The sequence below is a fragment of the Festucalex cinctus genome, chromosome 3 (assembly GCF_051991245.1).
Source record: "Festucalex cinctus isolate MCC-2025b chromosome 3, RoL_Fcin_1.0, whole genome shotgun sequence".
Taxonomy (NCBI): domain Eukaryota; kingdom Metazoa; phylum Chordata; class Actinopteri; order Syngnathiformes; family Syngnathidae; genus Festucalex; species Festucalex cinctus.
The window spans coordinates 25067677-25093235 of NC_135413.1; the positions used below are offsets into that span (position 1 = coordinate 25067677).

Consider the following 25559-nt stretch of genomic DNA (forward strand, 5'->3'; position numbering starts at 1 on the left):
TGTTTTCCTTTTGAAATCTAATAGGTAATCATTTTAGCTTCTTAAGCGGGAGGTCAGAAAAAAAATCTTTGACAATAATATGTTCTATGCAGCCCCACTAGTCTAAATGTAGTATAATAGTTAATATTGCGTTAGTGGAATATGAGTTAAGCAGCAATATCCAGCAGTTTTTGTCAGTATCAGAAGCCAGCCATTTTGCCACTTGCTGTCGAGTGAAAATGACATCACAGTTGCTCAGGTAACAACCAATCACAGCTCAGCTTCAGAGAACAAGTGAGCTGTGCCCTGAGCAACTGTGATGTCATCTTCAGTCGACAGCAAGCGGCAAAATGGCCGCCCCTAAAATGGGTGGATTTTTCTGCTTAATTCATATTCCACAAATGTAATATTAATCAGAATGTCATGTTTAGACAAGTGAGGTCATATAATAGCATATTATGTTAATAAATGTTTAAGGTTGACTTCCTCTTTAATACCAGGGCTACTCTGTTTATAATATTTCACACATTGTATGTGTATCTTTATTATCTTGACAGTGTTTTGGCGTTGATGTGATGTGTTAACCAGGTACGTTGCCCTCATTTCTTTTCTTTGGCATTTCAGCTCGCCAATAATAGGAACCTCCCAGCACTTGGAATTGCATGTGAACTTTGATACTAACCTGGCCGTCTGTTTGCATGCACAGTGACTCCTAATGGGAAGGTTCCTGTTTCTCCTCCAAAAGCCTTGCATTGACTCCTCCTCCTCCCCTACAGAATGGGCCCTTTGTGGGGGGTTTTCCCAGCATTCCAGAAGGAATTCCTACAGGTGAGAGCGCAGAAACACAACTTTGCTTGGATGATGAATTCAAATTTTCATCTGATTCTTATTTTTTTTTTTTTTTTTTAACTAAGTAAAATCTTTGCAGCAACTCTGTAGAGTGTGATCAGTGCAGTAGGCCAAGAGGGGAGGGCACTATTATAAGTTTTCCACCCAGGTGAGCCGTCTTTCTCATTCTCTCTCTCTCTTGCCCTATCCCTCCCTCTCTCTCCCACGCACACACACGATAAACTCATGAAGGGAGTGATCGGGACATGAGTAAATATTGGTTTTGCATGAAGGTGTCTTCATAGAGGCAGGCAGTTAGAGAGGATCTGACAGCGTGTGCGCAAGCGGACTACATGACTTTGACACACTGCTTATACAGCTGCCTTGAAAAGCCGCAAGGTGAGTGGCCTAAAGTTTCTAATTTTTTTTTTTTTTGTTATACTTTGCATGCTGTTAACCACACACAGGTACACACCTTCTCCAATGTCCTTCCTTCTGTTTGAACTCGCCTAGAAAAACGTTGCCCGCAGCTAATCGAATGACTGCATGGCCTTGCTGACAAACTGACTCAACGGCTTCTCGTTTAACGACAACATGATTCCGTGTTTAAAACAGCAACATGGCGCATGCAAATACTCATTTTTTTCAACTGTCCGCATGGTGTATCGACACATATGGGCAGAGTCCACGAGAGTCAAAGGGACTTTACTTCTTTGTAATCTTTCCATCGGTGTATTGCTCTTAACCTCCTTTTGTTTATCAGTATGCCCTTCACTATCTGCTGTCTTGGAAATGCCCGCCTCCTTAAAACTGGTGCATGTTAATGTGACTGTCATGGTGAACTATTTAGCGAGAAATCATAGCGAAAAAAAAAAAAGAATGTGATTGTTTTAAGGGAGTGGGTCAGCAGTTAGGAGGTCACGTGAAATAAAATCAATACAACACAATGAAATAGTGGTAAGCATGTTTGCCCCGCAGTCGAGAGGTCCACCTCTTCAAATCCTATGTGGAGTTTGCATGTGCATTTTCTGTGAGTCGTCTCACACTAGAAAAATAAAGACATAATTTAGGTATATTGGATATGTGTGAATGGTTGTTTGTCTGACCGGCAACCTGTTCAGGATGTACACAGCTTCTCTTACCAAAAATTCCCTCCGTTTTCAATACCGCTTATCCTCACTAGGGTCGCAATTGTTACGGAGCCTATAGCAGCTGATTTCAGAATTAAATAGCACTGAATAGTTTACATCATAGGCTGGTTGCCAACCAGTCGGAGGGCACATAATGTGTCACACTTGCATTCGCACCTATGCACAATTTAGTGTTTTCAATGAGCCACAACTGTTTTTAATGTGGGATGGAATCAGAATAGCTGGAGCAAAACATGCTAGTACGGGGTGAACATGCAAACTTTGCATAGGATAGCCAGAGTCCGGATTCGCGCCCCCAACTTCAGAACAGTGAGGCAGATGTGTCACCCAGCCAAAACTGTTAAGCTTAAGCGTAGACCTTAAATCACAGACTCACTGGCTCGCCACACCATTTTTGTGGCCCACAAAAGCAAATCACATCTCTCTCTACTTAATGTTTATTGCCAAATTAAATGGAATTTTCATTTTGGAGCAGAAAAAATCTGTTAAAAAAAAATAATAAAATAAAATCCGCCAAATACCCTATTTTATTTAAAACAATATGTGTGTATATATATATATATATATATATATATATATATATATATATATATATATATATATATATATATATATATATATATATATATATATATATATATATATATATATATATATATATATATATATATATATTCAGTTTTCACTCTATCCATGACTTCAATGGCCTGCAATTCTAAACCAAATCTACTTTTGTCAATCACAATGTCAAGCAGGGACAGACTTCAGCTCACCTGCCACCCAATTGACAACAATTAGCATGCATTTAGTTAGAAATCCTTCTAAAACAGGAACTACATTGTCTCATTTACAATAATAATAATAATAATAATACTAATAATAATAATAATAATAATAATAATAAATCTTCATTCCATCCACTATCAATTTCACATGATTGGTCCCAAAATTATTTCTTCACAAATAATGCTTATTTGGTCATCTATCTATGCCAGCAACAAATGGGCTATGCACTTGAAATATTTCCAATGTAAATATGTGCCTTGGCTGAATAAAAGGTTGGTAAACAATCTTCTAAACCATGACTAAAAGGGTAAATGACTTGATGAGGTGGAGTTGTGTTATACAGTGCAATAGCGCTGTTAAACAAATTTGTGTGATTCCCCACAGCATGTTGCACACAGTCACCGAGTGGCTGTGGTGGGAGCGTTTGTGGCTGCCCGTGAACGTCTCATGGGCGGACCTGGAGGACCGCGAAGGCCGCGTCTACGCCAAAGCCTCCCAGCTGTACGGCGTGCTGCCCATCGCCCTCTTCCTCCTCTTCGTCAGGTTTCTTTTTGAGAGGTGAGCGGAGACCAACGAGTATGGAGCAAAAACCTATGTTTCTTTGGTACATCTTTGGGATACAGCTGCAAGTTTAGTCATAAACATAGTTGGTTAAAAAAAAAAAAAAAAGTAGTTATTAGGGGAGTCAAATCAGGATGTTAATTTTCAGTTCATTTAAAGTTTCTTTAATGCCACTAATTTGCTAAACACGTGATTATTGACCACCCTTTACTTGAAAAGCCTTTACTGGGTGAATTCCAGGCGCAACACAACAGACGCGACCACATCAAAATTTAGCAGTAATAATTTAATAATGCATATATTTGTGGAGACTGGGGTCAAGTTGTATTTTACAATTTTAAAAATGTGCTTCAGTTGCTTCATGTTAAAGATTAGATGGCTCTTAATATGAACAGAAACTGCACTGAGCTGTCACTGTTTTACAAATACAATTATGCTATCTAGTGGCAAAAAAATGACCTCAACACAAATCAATATCACACACTTTTTTCACAGTAAATGGTATGCTTTTAATTATAATTTTTATTTATAATTTATTTTATTTATAATTTACAATAATTTAACATGCTTTTAATTTTGACTCAATTTTATGAATCAATATGAAATTACTGTATCGGTGACTAAAAGATGCAACCACATTTCTATTAGTTTAACATTTTTTCCACTTTTATGTTAACAAGAGTATAAAAACTTGGAAAAAATATTCGATAATACATTTTATTGTACATTTAGAACAGATATAAAATTTGATATAAATCATGAGTTAACGATTGAAGTCATGCGATTAATTACAATTAAAAATTTTAATCGCCTGACGGCTGACACCCATATTAAGTTATGTAGAATACATACTGGTTTGGTCAAAAGGATGTATCCACTTTTATTTTATGACATTTGTACTTATTCTTAACAATTGAATTTATTAAACTCGGTTTAATCTTGGAAGTGCTCAAAACATCGCGACACAAAATCTTATTTGCATCTTTTTCAGTTAAAGTGTTCTCATTGTTACTGTGTCACCTTGTCATATTAATGCTAACGAACAGTATCATGAAAAAATGCTAGCGGTTAGCATCAAACAATTATATTTACAAATTATTGATCAATCCAAAGTGTTGAAAATGGCTCGCTGTCTTTGACGATGCAGTTTCCTGAAAAGTGATGATTTTAGAGGCAGAAGAATTTATGTTGTTGAAAAATAAAATTACAGCTTCTTTCTGCGGCCCTTATTGCAGTAGTCCAAGCCAATTCAGATTATTTGTGTCTGCATGTTATATGTTATACTGCCTCCCAGTGGCCAAGGTGGGCTTACCAGCATTACTATGATGCACAATGTTTAATTCTTTGGCTCTATTATTGTCTAGTATATCTGCTGAATCTTGAAAAGCATTGTTTGATAACACCACAAGTGATTGTTATCTGGGTTACAAGTGCAATTATCTATGAAGTTCAGCTACTATGGTTTTGAAGCTAAAATACTTTTTTTTTTTCTTTTTTTTTTCTTTCTGCCCTTTCATCATTGCTCTGATGGTGTGCAGGTTGGTGGCCGCGCCGCTGGCCGACGTTTGCGGTGTCAAAGACAGACTACGTCGCACCGTAGAGCAAAATGTTGTTTTGGAAAACTATTTCTGCACAAAAGCACACGTTCCATCACAGGTACGCTAATACAAGACCGTACGTGGCGAGATCCTTATTTGTAGATAACTAAATGGTTTGTTAGGGGCTTCAACATGCCCAAAAAGTCTGCAAGCGCATGTCTGATTTAAGTTCCCCATAATTGAGACTGCTAGTCGTCATATTTAGGCAAATCATTAGTCCTCAGTGTCATCAAAGTGTCCTTCAAAATGGTCTTCAATGCGGTTTCACTAAACCCTGCAAATGGCCTGATTTATGTTTGGCGAGGTCACTGATTGTGTGAGTGTGCGTGTCAGGCGGACGTGAGGGCTCTGTGTAAAAAAACAAGCTGGACCGAGCGACGAGTTCAACTGTGGTTCAGGAGGAGGCGGAACCACCAGCGTCCAGGTCTTCGCAAGAGATTCTGCGAGGCCAGGTGCGTCTTCAGTCAAAAGATGTTCAAATTCTTTTTTTTTTTCTTTTTTTTTTTTTCTTTTTTTTTTTCTTTTTTTTTTTCTTTTTTTTTTTTTTCTTTACATGTAATTTTTTCCCTGTTTCAACAGCTGGAGATGTGGATTCTATTTTTTTGCATTTGTTGGCGGCATTGTCGCCCTCCATGATGTAAGTGGTTGTTTTTCGCACCTCTTATATCTGTCATTGTCTATTATTATTATTATTATTATATACTGTCACTTTGTTATGTTGTTATTTATTTTAGAAACCCTGGTTTTACAGTCTGAAAGAAGTTTGGGCAGGATTCCCTAAACAGGTAAGACACAATTGGAATCTGATTAACTGAAAGGACATGAAATAATATAAAATCATGCCATGTCATGTGTCCAGTCGTTGCTAGAATCGCAGTACTGGTATTACTTCCTGGAAATGGGCTTCTACCTTTCGCTGCTCCTCAGCCTCACGTTCGATGTGAAGCGGAAGGCAAGTGTGTATATTTGAATGTGCTGTATATTTTTATTACACCTGTTCAGCCAAGCAGGTTGATGTTTTGCTTTATTATTCTGAGATTTGGAGTTCAAATCTTAATTCATTGCCGGTTTGCCCGTTTTTTTCCTCGCTGGCGCAGGACTTTAAAGAGCAGGTGATCCACCACATCGCTACGCTCACTCTGCTGGCGTTCTCGTGGATCTCCAACTACATCCGCGTAGGCACCATCGTGATGGCGCTCCACGACTCGTCCGACATCCTTCTCGAGGTCAGCGCGCTCGTCGTGTGCGTCAAGCTCTCCGTGTCAGATTGTGAGGAACAGAGCGAGCAGCGGATTTGTTTACGGGCGCATTACGTGGATGTGCAAAGTCATCTTTTTGCATGTGTTTTGAGAATTGAGTAAATTGTGATACAATAAATTCATTGTGCAGCAGTATATTGGAAGAAAGGTATCAATTCTCACATATAATGTGAGTTTTTTTCTTGCAGGGTGCAAAGGTACTAAACTATGCTAAGTGGCATAAGACAGCGAATGTTATGTTTGTGGTCTTCACCTTCCTTTTCATGCTGACCAGACTTGTGATTTTTCCTTTCTGGTGAGTATGTGCAATTTAATTCCATTTTATTATCATATGAATAGTAGGTATTCATGTTTTCCTTGTGGAATGAAATTCCTACTTTGCCATTAATTAACATGGATGCCAACATGGTGTAAGATACTATGTAAGAAGAAATAACAGAAAACAATAAAGATATAAATTACAGGCAGAATATTTGACTGTTGGTTGTCCTCTAGTATTTGTTTAACTTTACGACAAAGAGGAAAAACAGCAAAAATGGTATCGTATCGTGATGTTTGGATATCGTTACAACCCTAATTAATACCATAATTAAAGGTAAGGGAAATTTATTTCATTGGGGGCTGAAAAATGTATAAAGTTTATGTATGTACAGTATGTTTTATTTAGTATCTAGACAGGGGTGTCAAACATACGGCCCGTAGGCCAGAACAGGCCCGTCAGTGGGTCTAATGTGATCCGTGAAGACAGAACACAAAATTGAGTTTTTTACTCAAATGAACTGGTGTTGCTAATTTTGTCCACTGGAGGTCGCACTGACAACCACTTAGATGACAATCTGAAATTTGGGTCTGACTCAGGAATTGATGCAAATATTGTGTGCTAGTTTTTGTTAAGAAATTTCCAATTACTCTGCAATAAAATAAAAATAAATGGGAATATTTTCAGAATTTCTGTGTCATTATGTTCACCAAAAAAAGGAAATATTTTTCACCTGTTATTATTATTTAGAGCTTATGAGACCATGGACGTACTGATCTGGCCCACTTGAGATCAAATTTGAGTGAAAGTTGCCACTGAATTAAAATGAGTTTGACACCCCTGATCTAGATAGTTTATTGCAGTCCACACATGTTTACATGTCATTGTTTGATGAAACGAAAAATTTGAAGTGAAAGTCACAAATTTGCATTATTATTATAATTTCATTGCGTGTTTGCACACACTTGGCCGACTGTTATGAAGTTGTCATAATGAACGTCTATAAAAGAATGTAAGTGCAACATGAACTACAACCACTAGATTGCTCACAGGTAGTTAGAAAAAAAACTAAAGAGCTGTTTTGGAGTGGCATATCCAAATGAAGTGCGATTATCCGCAGGGTGATCCACTGCACATGGGTGTATCCGCTGGAGTGGTACCCTGCGTTCTTCGGCTACTATTTCTTCAACGTCATGCTGCTGGTGCTCCTGATGCTGCATGTCTACTGGGCCGCGCTCATATCAAAAATGCTCTTCAAGTGTCTCTTCAGCAAGGTGCATTTATTACAGCTGGGTGCTACCTTTTTTGTTTGACACCCTCACCTTATGTTGTGCTTTTTTGCGTGTGCAGCTGGAAGGGGACGACAGGAGCGATGAAGAGGAGGATGACAGCGAGGAGGAGAGAAACTCCAAGCGGAGTCACATGAACGGTGCCGGAATCCGGGGCCGGGCCAACGGTCACTGATGGGATAAGAATAGTGACTTGGACAAAATCCCAGTAGATGGGATAGAAATGCATCTGGAAAGTATTCGTTGCAATTCACTTGTTCTACATTTTTACAGCCTGATTTCCAGAAGTACGTAGAATTTTGAATGCCCTAATTTAAGATTTTCAACAACTACGTCTTCAGTGCAACCACGTCAGGAAAAAAAAAAATCCTGGTTTGTCATTTCCCATTACTTGCTGAGATTATAAGCTTTAATGAACTTACGCCCTCTAGCGGCCAGAAAGAAAAACAGGTGTTGTGTTTTGAATTTTGAGGGTAAAAAATGATTGTATTGTACTTTGGGTCAAGACCTAAAATGTGTAAAAGGGGAACTGCTGTGAATACTTCCAAGATGCACCCTGCTATGTGAGATTTTTTATTTTTTTTGTTTTTTTAAGAACTGTGAAGGATAAGCCATGACCTGATATGAAGCTACATATCAGCGAAGCTTAAATAAAACACGATTCCACTCTTTTGAATTCATTTTTATATTTATATCAAAAGCCTGAAATAGCTTCACAGCAATTCACACAAAAGTATCAGTTAGCATTACAAGCATGCAGTTAAGAGGTAAAGCTGTTTTCATTTGATGACATTCCATGGTCAAAAATGCTGGAAACTCAATTTGGGGAAACTGGGAAGATTGTGAAAGAAACTCAGATGAAAGGATTTCCCTTCCAGGATGATGACAGCTCGCAGTGGATGCCAAAGTTGATCACTTGAAATTATACACAAAAATACTGTAAATTGTACTGACTGAACAGCATGTGTTCAATCCGAGAGTCCATTTTATAATAGTCCTGTTGAGTTGAGTTGAGTTCATTATTTTATGGTCAATCTCTTATTAAAAAAAAAAAAAAGTACAATAGTAGGTAGGAGCAATTTAGTTATGTGTATGTCATTTACTACAATTTAACTTTAATGTTTACAATAATGCTATTTCACAATGTGAAAAAGTATATACAGTATGTGTGTTTAAAATACAGTAATAATAGCATGAAATTTGTATAAAATGTTTCCACAATTTAACTAACCAGAACAAGCCGTTTATGCTCAATAAAATTTTAAGTGAACCAGCACTTACATTGAGGTAATACAGCGGGGACACCTTGACGTCACATCACTAAACAACCGACACTCCGTTGACGTAATTTCTACGTCAAAGGATGACAAACTCTTTATACGCATGCGTAAAGCACATCAGGTTTACGTTCGATGTGTCTGGTTTTTGGTGCCCTCTAGCGGCGCTCGGTGTGAGCTTGAGTTGGAGCAACGTTGCCATAGAAACCGCCACGCGAGCCATTTAGCTTGAAATTGTCCCCCAAGAAAACGCCAACATGGCTAACAAAATGACCTCCACGCTCAATTTTAAAACCTACCGCACGAGCGTGAAAATTGGAAACTGGAACGAGGAACAGCACCTGGAAGAGGTTTGTTGCCAAATGACGCTATTTTGACATTTAGTTTTTGAGGTGTTTTAGCTAAGTTTAGCTACCTTCGCCGAACTCGAAAAGTACGACGGTGAGAGAGAAAGAGAGAAACTTTCCCTCTCACTTGTGTACAGTACCTATTTCCATTTGTCTAAATGTCTAGCCTAGCTCTTCATTTTCTAATCTATCCACCCTTCTTTCTTTATCAATATACTATCTATCTATCTATCTATCTATCTATCTATCTATCTATCTATCTATCTATCTATCTATCTATCTATCTATCTATCTATCTATGTGTACATCCTTCTACATTTTTCAGTAGACATATTTCATTTACTATAAATTTGATGTATTTTTAATACAGCATGTGAGGAACAAGTACCTGCGGAAAAGAGAAAATGGGGAGCTGATTGCCCAGAGAGTCGACTTACTCAAGCACAACATCCTCAGTCCGGTACCATCATGCACATAAATGACATGAGAAGTGATGATGATGATGATAATGATGATGATGATGATGATGATGTCCATGTGAGTACAGGTGGAACTGAGCACGACCACGGATGGCGCACTGCACTTTGGAGATGTTGTGATGTTGGTGAACATCGGTGAACATCGGGGGCAGTGTTTAGTGCTGGGCATCAACGCGTACATTGAGCACATGACCAAGAATCCTTCTCCTTGCATTAAAGGTCCGTGTGGAGTCAGTGCTGGGAGAAGCATTCAGCCTAGTGTGCGCACTGCATTTGTTATTACCAGGTACGCACACATGCATGCATGGATGCACACACTCTTGTTATCGTATTGGTGGAGTCTTGTCATGTTGCTTGTGTGACAACAGTGTGGATGGCACCCCCGAAGGAGCAACTCTGCATTATGAGCAAAGTTTTGCTCTGAAAACAACAAGTGACTTCACCGGTGGAGTAAGTGACCCCCCCCCCCCCCCCCCCCCCACTCAAAAGATTAAAAAATAAAAGTTAAAAAAAAAATCAGACATTGAGGGCCCCCCCCCCCCCCCCCCACTTTCATCTCTTATGCAATTTAAAAATATTAAAATATTCTACTGCAATATTTAAACTGTTTTATCTCAATTACATTTGATGTTTTTTCTTGAAAAAATGTGTTTAGAAATATATTTTTTAATTATTTAGTTCATTATTATTTTTAATGTAACTAGAAATATTTAAATTTAACATTTCTACTGCAGTACATCAGCATCCTTCCTTATTTAAATTAAATAAGAATACACAAATAATGAATGTGATAAATGAGATAAATACAATTTCTATTGCAATGCGTAAATACAGTTGTTTTTTTTATTTAAATGTCAACATATTTTAACGTAATTATACATTTAATTAAAAAAAATTGCAAATGCAAAATAAAAATATAATTTTGTTGAAAAAATATTTCATCATTTAAATTAAATAATTTAAGTTTTTATTTAGCTAAAAATCAGTAAACACAGTTACCAATATTATTTACATTTTTTCAACATTTAAATAAAAGAGATACTTCACTTATTTAATCCGTTGTAGCAATAAAAAGTTAATATTTTGTCTATAATTAATTTGATACTTTAATTATTTTTCACATACAATTAATACTTTTTAAAAAACAATTTTGCCACTTGTCAACTGAAAATGACATCACATGTGCTCAGGTAACGACCAATCACAGCTCACCTGTTTTCTCGGTTCGGTCATGTGACATTCACAAGTTGAGCTGTGATTGGTTACCTGAGCACATTGTGATGTCATTTTCAGTTGACTGCAAGTTGCAAAAAGTGTTTTTAAAGGTACTAATTGTAAATGAAAAATAATGAAAATATAAAATTTATTATAGACAAAATATTAATGGCTAAATAAGTAAAGTGTGCCTTTAATTTGAAATTCATTGATCAAAATTGCAATTTAAAAGTTAATCACACGTAATTATCCTTTTATTCTTTTTTAAATTCATTCCATTTCTAAAATGTATGTATAATTCTATTTTTGTTTAAAATGAATGTCTGCTGCAATACAGTTTTATTAAAATAGTACAATTACTAATCATTTAAAAATAAAAGTGCACATTTCAACAACCTTGAAAGCTGCCGTGAGGTTTTTGTTTTTTTTTCCTTGCTCTGCCTGTGCTGTAAATGCGAAAACAACAAATGAACTTGTTTCTATTTCAGCTGTACCTGACGAGTGACGCGCAGACGTTCCGGAAGTGCTCGCTGAGGTCTCGCCACCAGGAGGTCAACTTGGACGAGAGCGAATGCTTCCTCACCTGGTGGAAGGTGGTGCACTTTGACCCCCAGGAGAGACTCGAGAACGAGGGTCTGCCCGTACCCGTGAGTGTCTTTGTCCTCCACGGTTATATATTTCATCCACACCAGCGTTTTCAGCATTTTCCACACCATTTCATTATCTTTGGTTCCTTGTCTCACAGGCCAACGTCAACGTGGTCATCCTCCACTGCAAGACGCATCAGGCTCTGGCTGTTATGGAACGTCTTATCCTTGGGTACTGTAATCCCTTGCGTATTTACCTATTTGCACTTTTTCTATTCATTCCGTAAATTGTTTAATCAAAATGTATTTATTAGTCAGTGCCACTATTTTTAACGATTAATGACCGCCGTTAACTTGGAATACCTGTACTAGTAAGTATAAAGCTAAGTAAGCCATTCCATAATTTGTTATACATAATAACATTAAAAAATTGAATGACCTAATGTCATCTTTAAAATTAAAAAAAACGAAAGAAAAAGAATGTTTTTTATTTTTTTTTTTTTTTTTTTTTTTTTTTTTGTTTGTTTGTTTTTTTTACCCTTTAGGACTACCGTACATCTTTTTCAGATAAATCGTAAAATAGCACGACTACTAATAATGTAATCAAGATTTTTTTTTCATGTCTTTTAACTCGTTCACTCCCAGCCATTTTCACTGAAGCAACCCCCTTCGCACTCGTCTTTTTTCCTGGATTTTGACTGATTTTGCAAGGACCACAGAATATTGTGTTCTATTGCTATTAAAAAACAAAAAAAACAAAAACAAAAACATGGAACCTACCAAAAGAAATATTAGTCTCTTCTTTCATCAGGAAAAAGAAGTATATTTCTATCTGTTTCCTTTTTGCAGTAATTAGCATTAGAATATAGCTAAATTTCATCATTATTTACAAATCTGCATAGAATGTGGGGAAATTAGCTTGTTTGATCTCTTATACTCTGCTGCCACCTGCTGGCCGTTTGTGTAATTACTACTGCTTCAACTGTTCTCTGTAGTAGAGAGGCTGGGCTCTATCATTAAAAACGTATAAATACGTCTTTGGGACACGTAAAACATTTGAACTACAACGTATTTCTACGTTTTTGGGAGCAAATGAGTTAATAATCCAAGTGCAATATTTTTAGTACCTATCCAATTCCTCTGATTCCTTCTCATCCCCACGGCAGGACCACATACGGCAATGAATACGAGGTGACGGCTCACACGTTCTTGGATGTCCACAAAGCAGAAAAGTCCAACAACCACTGGATCCTGTGCACCTCCGACCCGGCCGGGGAAGGCCTCCTGCTTCTCAATCGGCTGAAATCGGAGGGCAACTGCGTATCGTTGCTGCGTGAAAACCCAGACGACCCAACGGAGTTTCTCAGATGTAGTGTGTGTAATTATAGTGAAGACAGGTAATTTGTTTTCTCTTTGACAAAACGAGAGTTCGATGTTTGGATGATCTCCCATCCCCCAACTTTGCACCGCTACAACACTTTCACCAGGAATGTATGTTTCTGTAAGAATTTGATATGTTTTGTCAAACACGGGGTGGTCATCTTATGATTTGTAAAAAAAAAAATAACAATAATAGAAAATGTGATATGGACGCCCACGGTGAGGGATTTTGAACTTAACTTTAACATATGACCTTTATATTGTATGTACACGTAGTCTCTGATGTCAACAAGTGGCAAAATGGGTGGATTTAGCTGCTAAATTCATATTCCACAATCACAGTTTTAATTGGAATGCCGTGTTTAGACTAATGGGACCCTTTCAAATGGAACCCAGGGTAATACAAATACAACACAGTGGGAATACTGCACTTTGTTTACCAAAACAGATATATTCACATAAAGTGAGGGAAAAGTCCTGTTGAAACGAACTGTAAAGCAGAAAAACTCTTTCCTGTGACAAACGGAAACTGTCTTTAGTTATAGGCTACAAGCTCTAATTCTGAGAACTGCTTCACATCTGTGTTGCATGACTGTCATTTTGAGAGGTGTTCATGTTGAGACTGGGTGTCGTCAAAAAAGGCAGAATAGTAGTTCAGAGGAGATGTAAAGTAGTAGTCATATTATACAACTAAATAATAGTTAGCATTTTTCAGTTTGTACAATAAATGTTATGCGTTATGTTGAATTTAACATACAGCTTAATTTTTTATTTTCTCACTTTTAAAAAGACTAAAACATTCTGTATTTTTTTTTTTTTTGTGTGTTTAATGTATTTAAATTTCCAATATATGTATTATGCCACAGAGGAGGCCTACATAAACAGCATTACCAATTTAATGTTGTATGATTAGCAAATTACTATGTCGATACTGTTTAACCCAAATTAAAGTGTATGTTAAAATGTAAATACTTATTGGTATACAGGAACTTTCTAATGGATAGTTTTATCCTCAAAAAAGGAAAGGACATTAAGATGGCAAAAACAGTTACTCGTGCTATTCCTGAAAGGAATTTGAAAAAAAAAAAAAAAAAAAAAAAAAAGATTTAGTGGTCAAAATTGGTTTTAAAAGAAGTTAGCTTGAAATTCACTGCTCCTTGTTAAAAAACTACCAGAGCTTTGTTGAAAATGAAAGTTATCACTTCAAGATGCTGGTTGCCCGCCATGCTTTTTCTTTAAGGTCAAACTATTTAAAATAGTTTTATTGGCAACCACGACCTGTTTTTTTTTTTTTGTTGTTTTTTTTGTAACTGTTCAAACTGAAATGTTTGTAGAAAATTATGATATTAATGATATGATAAATTATTATATTATCATAATGAGCGAGGCAAGTTTTCCAGTGTGTTGGAGACGGACAGGAGGAAAGAGGTAGCAGCAGCTCTTTGAACCTCCAAAACGTTGTGGTGAGTTATACTAAGTTCTACATACTGTTCTGTGTGTATGGTAATTTGGTTGAGGGCTGCAACTACTTGTAATGATTATTTTAGTAATCCATTAATCTGTTGATTATTTTGTTGATGACTCGGATTTAAAAAAAAAAAGTAAATCCCTCTATGGGGTATATGCCACGGAAGAGGCGGGACATGATTTTGCACATCATTTTTTTCCGGTCCGGGTTGCGAACGCGCAACCCAGGGGCACAAAGTCGGAAGCACAAGTATTTTTGACGCAGCCCACACGTCGAATATAAATTTATCAACTTGTGAATTTACAGACAATAGCAGTGTAGTTGGTTTGCAAGTTTGGCTGCGCATGTGGCTGGACTTGTGGCTGTGGCTGCCTTTTACGTTATTATCCTTCTAACTGGCATCTTGGCACGAACGTCAAAGAAACTGGAGAAAGAGTGAAGTCGCCATCGTGGGGTGCTGCAACATCAATGTCATGGTTGGTGTGTTTACAATGACAGGTATAACATTTTTATTTTATTTTATTTTTTTTTACATTTTTCACTTCAATTTCAACAGTGACTGTTCTTTCTCATCTGTGTTTACCTTCAGCAACATGGGTCAGTGGAGGTTACATCATGGGACTGCTAAGGCTGTTTACTCGCCAGCTCAAGGTCTTGTCTGGGCTTCTAGACCTCTTGCATATCTTGTGAATTTCCATTTAGGTGAGGACCTGAAACAATAGTGCTGCCGTTTGGCCGAATACGAATTTGGTAAAATTATTATTATTATTATTTTTTTTGTCACAAATCTATTGTTTAGGCCACATGTGCTGTTTTTCGCACTTGCTAATGCATGCACACATTGTAAGTTGAGTCAATTTGCGGAGGAAACCAAACGTGCTACTTTCCATTCCTCTTCATCTGGCCATTAGCATGGGTCTTAAACATAGGTGGCAAAACGTGCCTAATTAAAATTAAACTGCACGAATAAACTAACCGCCAGAGGTTGCTGGAAAACAACCTGGCCTTTTTAACAGATGGGATGTTTTTAATATCATAACATGGTTTGTGATGATATTTTTAATATACAGTAATTATTATTATTATTATTATTAGTAGTAGTAGTAGTAGTATCTTTTTAAGGAGAGCTCATTGCTCTTTTGGAGTCAACATGTCATCATCATCGCTCTCCCCTTTAAAAAAAATAAATAAATAAAAATACAGTATACAGTAATTAATTTCTAATATCGTGCCGTGACCCTAGTCACAAGTTTATGTTATTTTCAGTTCTGTTCTGCAAATGAGGATGAAAAAATTGCTTGGAAGTGCTTCTGCCTTGATGGCATGTTGGAAAAGTTCAACTATAGCCAGCAACATCCATCCATCCATCCATTTTCTTGACCGCTTATTCCTCACAAGGGTCGCGGGGGCTGCTGGCGCCTATCTCAGCTGGCTCTGGGCAGTAGGCGGGGGACACCCTGGACTGGTTGCCAACCAATCGCAGTAGCCAGCAACATGTTATATATATTTAAATATGACTTTAAAAAAAAAATATCAATAAATAGGTGATATGAACTAATAATGTGATCAAGGTATTCGTCCCCGTTGTTTTCTTTGACTCCCAAAATCACAGTTTTGCAAGAATGTTTTCTATCCCTCATTTTGGACATGGCCCAAGGGCTTTGCAAGTCCAATTTTGCCACAATCCTGTATAGCGGCCAAGCGTCTGATCATGAGGTTCAGATTTTTGGGTCATGTGACAAGTTAATACCAAATGGGGGATTCATGTAACTGGTGACGAGGTGTTCTCTGATGGGAAATGTCACATTATGACAGCATTTCACTTTTTGGTACATTTTTTTCATGTCAATAATTGCACAATATATTCCTCAAAATTCTACAGCATCCAATAATGACAATGTGAAAAGTTGCGCTGTGTTTAATGACCTTCAACACCTGTGGTATGTTTTTTTGTCTTTGAAGGACTTTTTATTTGCCAAACCAATTGAGGTCGAAATGCTACGTGACCATGTTGAACCCATTTCAGCATTACTACTGCCAGTGTGGAAGCTTTGTATTACTAGTGTTAGAATTGTTAAATTTTAATGCATGTGATTTCCAGGGGCAACAATGAGCATCATCCTTGATTGGTCATCTACGATCTCCATTCTTAGCGACTGTCTCTATCATCTACACTGTTTTAGGAGGCTGTCGCGTACACTGATATCCTCCAACTCTCCTTCATATTTATCAGCCTGATGAGCTATCAAGAAAAGTGTGCAAAGGTCATGTGAGTGCAGACGTTCCGTCTGAGAATGTCTGTCTTTGACCTAAAATTTTGACTTGGCTAACTTGTGATTGTTTTGTTTCTTTAGTGGCTGCGTATTCCATTTATGTTTCTGAGTCTTGCGGTGACTGACCTTTCACTAGCATCCCGTCTCAACCAGTCAAACGTCCACTCTTGGATAGGAGAGGTGACGTTTGAAGATGCAGGAAAATGGACAGACGAATTTTTCCATGTTGGTCAGATATTTTATTTTATCTTGTGTTTATTATACAATACATTGTCACTTTCAAATAATAATAATAATAATAATTATAATAATAATAATTATTATTATTATTATTGTAAATCATGGGGAATGCGCCAGTTGAGCCGCCAATTGTCCATCATCATACATGAGATATTTTCGAGTATAAAATATATAACTTACAACGTGGGCCATTCGCACGGGCTTCTGACGTCGACGCGATGACGTCTCAGCCGTGGCGAGTAACCGGCAGGCCCGTTTATGCGTGCGTGGGTTTGGAGTAGTGGGCAGTACCACACTATCCGGCGTCATGTTCTGAAATTTTCCACTCGCCGTGACGGCATGTGAACGCAGCACGCTAAGGGGCAGCTGGCCGAGGACGAACAATAGAGTAGGGGGAGTCGAGGTGAAAGGAATTGATAACCTGCGAGGGGGAGGAAGGCAGATGTGAAAAGAGGAGAGGAGCAAGCAGCAGCAGACCGTTCGACGTTTTGCAGAGCGGTGAGTTTGAACGCGCGGGCAGGCCCGTTTGACATGTTTCAATTAAGATTTATTATTATTATTATTATTTTATCTTCTGACGTTGACAGGTGGATGGAGCTCATCGACTCGCGGTCGGTTTAACGGGTGATTTTATTTTTTTTAAAGCTTGCGCACGCGCATTTGACTCATTTCACACACAAAAACCGCTAGCAACATGTATGATGTACCTGTAATGTAGCAGAAGTCATACGAATATGGCCAAGACGGATGGGCCTACTTATACATTTACGTTTTTGTTTATAGTTTTTTTTTTTTTTTTTTATCTAGCCATGTGAATGTATGTAGTGTGCGAGTGAGTGTAGATAAGAAGAAAGCTATTAAAGCCCCATCCCCCATGAGATTTGTACTAGCAGAATTTGTTTTCCCCCAGCTCAAAATGATGATGTAAAACTAAGTCAGAGTCTTAGTGCTAGGCACCTATGTTTAAAATGTATAGTGCCCATTCTCCTCAACCACTCCCCCCACCAAAATAAAAGAAAATGGAGAAAGAGAAAAAAAAAAATCTGGTGACCTATACTGGGCAGGCAAGGTTGCGATTTTGGCACTGTAGTAAAAATAAAGTGAGACATCTATCACAGTTTTGCAGCTCAGTGGTCAAGTGGTTAGCACTTCTGCTTCACAGCTCACGTTTAGGATTGGAGTCGCATCGCATCCAGCTTCCTCCTACATTTTAAAAACATGCATGTTTTGAAGGTTTACTGAAGACTACATTGCCCATACTGTGAATGGTCATTTCTCTGAATGCCCTGTGATTGGCTGGCCACCAGTCTCAGCTGTGACCCTTAATGAGGATAAGCACAATAGGAAAAATGGCTTTTCCCTGACAAAGTAGGTACTCTGGCTGTAGCTTGGACATTTAATGACTCCCTGAAGAACCTTAAATCCCCTGCACCAGAAGACCACCCCTATCATGTAGGCTAAACCATAAGAAACATTTATGGTTTAGCCTGTTTATGGTTTAGTCACACACTCTGTCCAAGAACGGGAAGCCTGGCGGCTTCACTTTCAGCCAGCGTTCCTCTTAACTTTGTCGAAATGACGTTACTACGACTTTACAGGAGAGGGCCAAAACATTATTACCTTAATTCCTCAGAAAATGGTAATTGGTTCATAACTTGATACAGAGCAATCATGTATGTCACTTGGTTGATTTGGAATATTTGAAATAACAATTCCCAAAAAAACGAGGCTCCCTGCCAAACTTCTTCACATCAAACAGCTCCTATAAAGGATTGTTTCTGGTTATGAAAATGTCATTGTGCTCCGGGGAGAGAAGCAAACAGTCCAGTACAGTCGAGGGATCCGACCATCTCACAGCATCCGTTTCGATTAGGGGCGAGCGCCATAGCAAAGGTGTGCAGCTTCGATCGCCTTCCTGTTTGTCAGTGATCTGCGCTTCTTTGGATAAGTAGATTTCCCTGCACGCTGCCGCTAAGTAGTTCTCTCCATAAATATGATTAGAACTTGATCTCACCTCATGTTGTGAATAGTGTAAGACGGTGAGGTTTATCCAGTCATGCAGGAGGGCGAGTGGCAAATAAATGTTTAACCATGTGAGGCTCATAAACGTCGAGTATATTGTTGGGTTATGTTTTTTTTTGTCAGTGTCAACGAATTTGCAAGCATGGCCGTGCATGTGGCTGGACTCGTGGCCGTGATTGCCTTTTACGCTGTTATCCTGCTAACTGGCATCTTGGCGGCACGCAAATCAAAGAAAGTGGAGAAGAAATGCCCTGGCAAAAAGAGCGAAGTCACCATCGTCGGGGGACGCAACATCAATGTCCTCATTGGCGTTTTTACCATGACAGGTAAGATTTTTTATTTTTTTAGTTTTTTTTTCTCAAATTGGAGCTATAATTTCGTTGTGGACTTGTGTTTCTGATCTGTATCCTTTTAGCAACATGGGTTGGAGGAGGTTACATTATGGGAACTGCTGAGGCTGTTTACTCTCCGGCTCAAGGTCTCGTCTGGGCTTTTGGCCCTCCTGCATATCTGTTGAATTTTCTGTTAGGTGAGTGTCTAATGTGGGAATCGGTCGTCGTTAAAATCACGACAGGAATGAATAATTATTTAATACCCTTCATTGTAAGGTTAATAAGTCAAACAAGATTTACATTTGTATGTGTTTTTTGTTGATTTTTGCCACCAGAACTTAAATAAGTTTAAGTTGAAGTTTAACCAGTAATACCATATTTAACATTGCTGCGATAGGCTGGCAACCAGTCCAGGGTGCAGCCCGCCTACTGCCCAAAGCCAGCTGAGATAGGCTCCAGCACCCCCCGCGACCCTTGTGAGGAATAAGCGGTCAAGACAATGGATGGATGGATGGTTAACATTGTGTCAATTGTCATATGAGTTAAGCAGCAAAATACAGCCATTTTTATCCATCTCAGGAGGCGGCCATTTTGCCACTTGCTTGCCACAGCGCAGCTTCAGAAAACAGATGAGCTCTGATTGGTTGTTGCCTGAGCCCTGAGCAATATTGGCAAAATGGCCGCCCCCATGAGATGGATAAAAATGATTGGATTTTGCTTCATAACTCATATTCCAAAAGTGTAATTAATCAGAATGTCATGTTTAGACTAGTGAGGTCACATATAACATATTATTGTCAAGAAATGTTCCACTTTAAGATGCCTTCACTAAATTACTGTTAGTTCCCGTAATTACTGATAGGTTTCCAGTTTGGAATATTTCCTCAACACGTATCAAGTGATCTTCCTTAAAGTTCCAGAAATAGATACAGTGGACTCAGAAATCTTCTTTAGATTTAGTTGGAAAGCTTTTTTTTGTTTTGACTGTCAGACTGGTTGCATTCCTGAGAATGTCCTCTTTTATCTCTCCTTTTGGATATTTCCCAAGAGCTCTGATCCACTAGTTTACTACACAGCTCTCACTTCATGCAGCAGCCTTGTCATTGCTTATTTGCCAGATGGCAAGACTCATTGTTGCATTATATGACATAGTTGACCTGCAAGTCCAGTGTCGGTTCATCGTCTTTCACGAACCATATGGTTGATCATTAGTCGGAGATTTTATCGGGTCATGCTGACATGACCTACCGGAGGATTCAAAAAGGTGGCTGATGAGATGTTCTTTGATGGCAAATTATACCTTGTAGACATCATCAGCTTATCTCTTCTGAAAAAAAACTTGGCCTACGCCCCTCCCGTCATTTGACACTCCTACTCTCTTGTCTCGCAATGGAACTATACGCTCCTCATATAGGTCAAAAGGCATCTGATGTCATCTGGAGAGACCAACGTTATTGACAGCAGTACAGTCAAAGGTCCTTTGTCATCTCTGAGACTATTTTTCTGACAAAGAAATGAACACAAATAATAGATCAAACGCACGTGATTTTCTTTTTTCTGTCTGAATGCCTGATGACCCCCGCAGATGAATTTGCTGACTTCAATTGCTCTTCCAAGTAACTCAAACCACAGTAAAAGATTAATGAGTATTCAGTCATTGTTTAAGTTTGAATATTAACCCAACGCTCCTTTAGTGGCAAAACGGTTAACGTTGGTATATTTTCTGTCTTTCAAGGTGGTTTGTTTTTTGCAAAACAAATGAGGTCCAAACGCTACGTGACCATGTTGGACCCTTTTCAGAATCACTACGGCCAGTTGTTCACAACAGCAATATTAATTCCTGCTTTACTCAGCGATATTTTGTGGGTTGCCTGCATCCTCGCTGCTCTAGGTTAGTAGTTGACTTTGAAGGCTTTTAAACGATTGATTGATTGAATGAATGAATGAATAATTCATCTTCAAATATGATCGCTGAATGTGGCTCTTGCACTAATGCTGCATTTGTTTTCCTAATGATTTAATTTTGTGTAATTTCCAGGTGGGACGATGAGTATCATCCTTGAAGTATCATCAGTTGTCTCCATCCTGATCTCTGCGGCTGTCTCTATCGTCTACACTTTTTTAGGAGGCCTGTACGCTGTTGCATACACTGATATCATCCAGCTGTCCTTCATATTTGTCAGTCTGGTGAGCTATCTTCAAGGACGGCGAGTCGCTGGGTCGCGTGATTGCGGTCGCTCTGCGAAGAATGAAAAAGCGGCCTTTGTTTTGAAAATACTGCTTTTCCATGCACTTTTCATACTCGTTATGACTAACTAGTGTTTGTTTTGTGTTTTAGTGGCTCTGTATTCCGTTTATGATTCTCAGTCCTGTGGTGACTGACATCGCACAAACAGCCCATCTCAACCAGTCAAGTGTCCACTCATGGATAGGAGAGGTGACGCTTGAGAACGCAGGAAAATGGACAGATGACTTTCTCATGTTGGTCAGACATTTCGCTTCATTATATGAGTTTTTTTTTATTATTAATATTGTTTCTGTTACAGATCATCACTGCATGCTAACTGTGTATGTCATTTTTTTATTTTTATTTTTTTGCAGGAGCACTTTAAAAAAAAAAAAAGCATTTAGTATTGTATTCACTTGTTTTTCCTGACTATTTTTTGGGAGGGAGCTTTGTTGTTTTTGTGTAATTTTTGTTTTAAATTTTCTGTTTATCTGAATATTTTTCTGTCATAAAAAAAAAAAATCATGAGGAAAAACGGAAAAACAAAATCAGAAAAACTGGGGAAAAAATTCTTCGAAAAGAAAAAAAAAATACTCCAAAAACAGAAACCGGTGCTCTGTTTTCTGGAATAATTTTATTTTATTGATTTATCTTTTTTATTTTTTTACCTCTGACGTCCAAGTGACTTGTTGCATACTCGTTAATGGCAAACACTCCCGCATACCTCCAACGTACTTTCAACTATATCACTTACTAACTCTGCTAACAGTTTCTACGGAAGCGTATAGCATGCGGCAAAGTGTCCACCATTAGTGAGCGAGTCTGCAGAAAAAATATGCAGTAAAACGGGCAAAAATCTGAAAATGTATTTAAAAAAATCACAAAAACAAAGTTCCCCCCCAAAGAATTAGTCAGAAAAAAAGCAGTTTTTCCCCCCCCAAGTGAATGCAATGCGCTTCCGTAGTTAAGGATTAAAAAAATAAATAAATAAACAGCCAAAAATAGCACGTTCAACGGAACTACTCTCGCCCGAGTACAAAACAGCCATGGATGTAAATGAGTAGATACAACACCTTCCTTTTGACTCGCGTGCCTATGCTAACATGCCCACCACCTCTGTCCATATAACCCTTTTCTCAATGAACGTTCGTGTCCCTTCATTGATCATTTTATGCAAATATTGACAAACAGCTGTTGTTTTTCATGGGAAAGTCGCCCCTATCAACATGGACGCCACATTGACATACATTTTAGCCTGCTCTAGCCTACTATAAAGACTATGATGAGAGAGCAGCGCAAGATGGTTAAATGGAGAAACTGAGCTCCGAAACAGGCACACATTATATTTAGTTGTCACGCGTATATAGTTAGTAAAAAGATGAATAACCGATACGCTTGATGAATTTGTGTATGTTGTAGGCTTTAGGAGGGCTGGCTTACCAGTCATTACACCAGAGGATCCTTGCAGCCGCCTCTTCATCCAAGGCTCAGGTTACCTGCTTTGCCGCTGCTGGCTTTTCTTTTATTATGGGAATCCCTTCAGTCATCATTGGAGCTGTGGCTGCGTCTGCAGGTAAACATGCATCCTGTAGCAATCCACCATATGCAGTATTGCAACTTAGCTAGCCAAAATGCGTGCGCGGCGTCCAACCATCACAGATACACAATATCATCTGTTTGGTTCGGAAGGGATTCATCTTCTTTTTCCACTTCCGTATGTGCAACGCAAGCTTGTGCGTCAAAGAAATGTCGTTAAAAGGAAGTTTGTCTTGGTTCCTAATGTGAAAATTAACTAGGCCTCATACATACTTTTTGTCCCCATTACCATAATTTCTTTTCCCTCTCTTGTGTCTGTATGTGCCTCTATATCTCCTCTCTAAGACTGGAACCAGACGGAATACGGTCTACCCCCACCTTATGAGCGCGGGGAGGCAGGAAATGTCCTGCCATTGGCTCTGTGCTACATCACACCCACCTGGGTGTCAGTGTTAGGCATTGGCGCTATAGCAGCAGCAGTTATGTCCTCCATGGACTCAACATTGCTGTCATCAGCATCCATGTTCACACAAAACATATACAAGACGACTTTGAGAAAGCAGGTGTGTGTGTGTGAGATGCGTGACTGGGTCAACAATGAGCGCAGCCACATGAATTTTCGTTGTTTTTTTTTTTCCCTGTTTGTTTTTCAGGCATCAGACAGAGAGCTGAAGTGGGTGATTAAGATTAGCGTACTGCTGGTGGGCCTGGCTGGAACCGGTTTGGCCTTTAACAAGAGCAGCATCCTTGCGTTGTGGCTGCTCGCGACCGACCTCCTCTACTGCGTTGTGACCCCGCAGCTGGCCTGTGTGGTGCACCTCCGCTTTGCCAATTGCTACGGCGCCATCAGCGGTTACCTAATCGCTCTGCTGCTGCGTATGCTGAGCGGAGAGCCGGCGCTCGGCATCCCGCCTGTGCTGCTCTACCCGGGATGGAGGGAGGAGGATGGGGTCGTCACGCAGTACTTCCCCTTCAGGACTCTGATTGCGTCCGTTTCCCTGGCGGTTGTCGTTCTCGTATCCTGGCTGGTCCAGCTGGGCTTCTCCCACCAGTTGATTCCTCAGTCCTGGGATGTGTTTGATTCGTTCAAAGAGAAAATGGAGGCAGAAGAAGAAGAGGAGAGACCAATGCAAACTTTCAATGATGAAAAGAATTATGTTTTTAATACAGCATTGTAGGCACTCGTTATCTGCCATAGCTTATTTTATGCATATTTATGCACATATTCTTAGATATTTTCCATCCTGTAGTTTCTTCTACAACATATTGAATATTGCCGTGAAAGGGAGCTAAATGCTTTTAGCAGGGTGTTGAGCCTGAAACAAAAGAGGCAAAATTTTAAGGCAACTACTACTGTAAAATCTCAGGATTCTGATCTTATTGTTGAAGCCCATATTTTACCTTTAGCCTTTTTCCCGTAACACACATTTCTGTAAACTTTGTAGTACAACTGGTCCATGTTATGTTATTGTATTTCTATTCTCTGACCTCTTCAGAAGCTATTGGACCTCTTTGCACTCAATAAGAACTGTTAGGGGCCGACAGTCCCTACTCAGAAACTTCTTATCAAGTGTTTACCAGTGCTCTACTGGGTTTTTCTACTATTTTTGGTGTTAAAAAATGTTTGACAGTATTAACAATTGTTTTAAAACTCTCTAAACTACACGCTGTTACACATTGTATTGCTCTTGGTTCATCTGGGCCTGGGGAAATCCACGCAACTGTAATAACTCGTTTGGGACAGCAGAGGGCGATACAAGCTATTTTGTCAGTTTACAACGGGGTATTCGGTAAAAACAACATTTGGTGTACTCCCTTGTCTGTTTGTACAACCGACCGCACAGCAAGATATGACCATTTTATAATTGAATCGACTTTTGCCATCCATACTTCAGGAGGGGGCGTTCCCATGGCGGAAGTGACGACACGTGCAAATAGTCAATATGTGGACCACGGGACATATATACCCCAGTCGGGAAGCCTGTCATTTGGTGAATGGGGCTGACTGTACATAAAGCTATAACGCTAGCTCCCGGGACCCAAATGACAGCGATGCGATTCTAGGGTCTGTTGGGGCCCCAAGCAGAAATTAACTGGGGCCTCATTCCAATCAGTGTTTGACTTCATTTTAATAAATCAACAACAATTGAACAGTAAATGTTATTATAAAAAGTTAACATTTTACGATTTTTTTGCCACTTACTGTCATCTGAAAATGGCATCACCTGTGCTAAGGAAATAGGTAACGAAGAATATGACGGTGGCCTCCAGGAGGAGGAGTGGAACCGTCACTTGCCTTCGGTGCCGGTTGGCGTGGGTTCGCTTCTCCACCCGTGAGACCATCATACATGACGTAAGCTTGTGTGTGAGATAATAAAAAAATAAAACAAAAAATCATGTGGTGAAAGACACGCATTTTGAGTGATACAACGGCGTTTCCTTGGTAACTTTTATTTTGAAAGGTAT

At 38.9% G+C, this 25559-nt stretch overlaps 3 protein-coding genes across 10 annotated transcripts; all 3 read left to right on the forward strand.

The window, feature by feature from the left end:
- Window positions 1-300: 300 nt before the first annotated feature.
- On the forward strand, window positions 301-8386 carry cers3b (ceramide synthase 3b). Of its 6 annotated transcripts, none has more exons than XM_077517062.1 (13): window positions 301-807; window positions 894-976; window positions 1101-1206; window positions 3129-3302; window positions 4844-4961; window positions 5237-5355; window positions 5483-5540; window positions 5638-5688; window positions 5763-5855; window positions 6001-6129; window positions 6351-6457; window positions 7542-7695; window positions 7772-8386. In XM_077517062.1, exons 4-13 carry the CDS (start codon window positions 3130-3132, stop codon window positions 7883-7885), a joined length of 1116 nt encoding a protein of 371 aa, XP_077373188.1. In that variant the 5' UTR covers window positions 301-807; window positions 894-976; window positions 1101-1206; window position 3129; the 3' UTR covers window positions 7886-8386. The 6 variants fall into 6 exon arrangements, with proteins under 6 accessions (XP_077373188.1, XP_077373189.1, XP_077373185.1 ...); XM_077517063.1 differs by having other exon boundaries at window positions 301-567; window positions 756-807; window positions 894-1206; XM_077517059.1 differs by having other exon boundaries at window positions 301-976.
- A 750-nt stretch (window positions 8387-9136) lies between these two features.
- Window positions 9137-13747, forward strand: cfap161 (cilia and flagella associated protein 161). Of its 2 annotated transcripts, XM_077517072.1 has the most exons (8): window positions 9137-9337; window positions 9705-9794; window positions 9882-9948; window positions 10033-10099; window positions 10182-10263; window positions 11517-11675; window positions 11774-11847; window positions 12782-13747. In XM_077517072.1, exons 1-8 carry the CDS (start codon window positions 9245-9247, stop codon window positions 13014-13016), a joined length of 867 nt encoding a protein of 288 aa, XP_077373198.1. In that variant the 5' UTR covers window positions 9137-9244; the 3' UTR covers window positions 13017-13747. The 2 variants fall into 2 exon arrangements, with proteins under 2 accessions (XP_077373198.1, XP_077373197.1); XM_077517071.1 differs by having other exon boundaries at window positions 9882-10099.
- Window positions 13748-17142: 3395 nt separating this feature from the next.
- Window positions 17143-25244, forward strand: LOC144016219 (high affinity choline transporter 1-like). 2 transcript variants are annotated; one of them, XM_077517068.1, is made up of 9 exons: window positions 17143-17474; window positions 19122-19324; window positions 19414-19527; window positions 21066-21221; window positions 21456-21517; window positions 21669-21815; window positions 22977-23130; window positions 23439-23656; window positions 23747-25244. In XM_077517068.1, the coding sequence occupies exons 2-9, from the start codon at window positions 19141-19143 to the stop codon at window positions 24269-24271; spliced, it is 1560 nt and encodes a 519-aa protein (XP_077373194.1). In that variant the 5' UTR covers window positions 17143-17474; window positions 19122-19140; the 3' UTR covers window positions 24272-25244. The 2 variants fall into 2 exon arrangements, with proteins under 2 accessions (XP_077373194.1, XP_077373193.1); XM_077517067.1 differs by having other exon boundaries at window positions 17163-17474; window positions 21369-21517.
- Window positions 25245-25559: the final 315 nt, after the last annotated feature.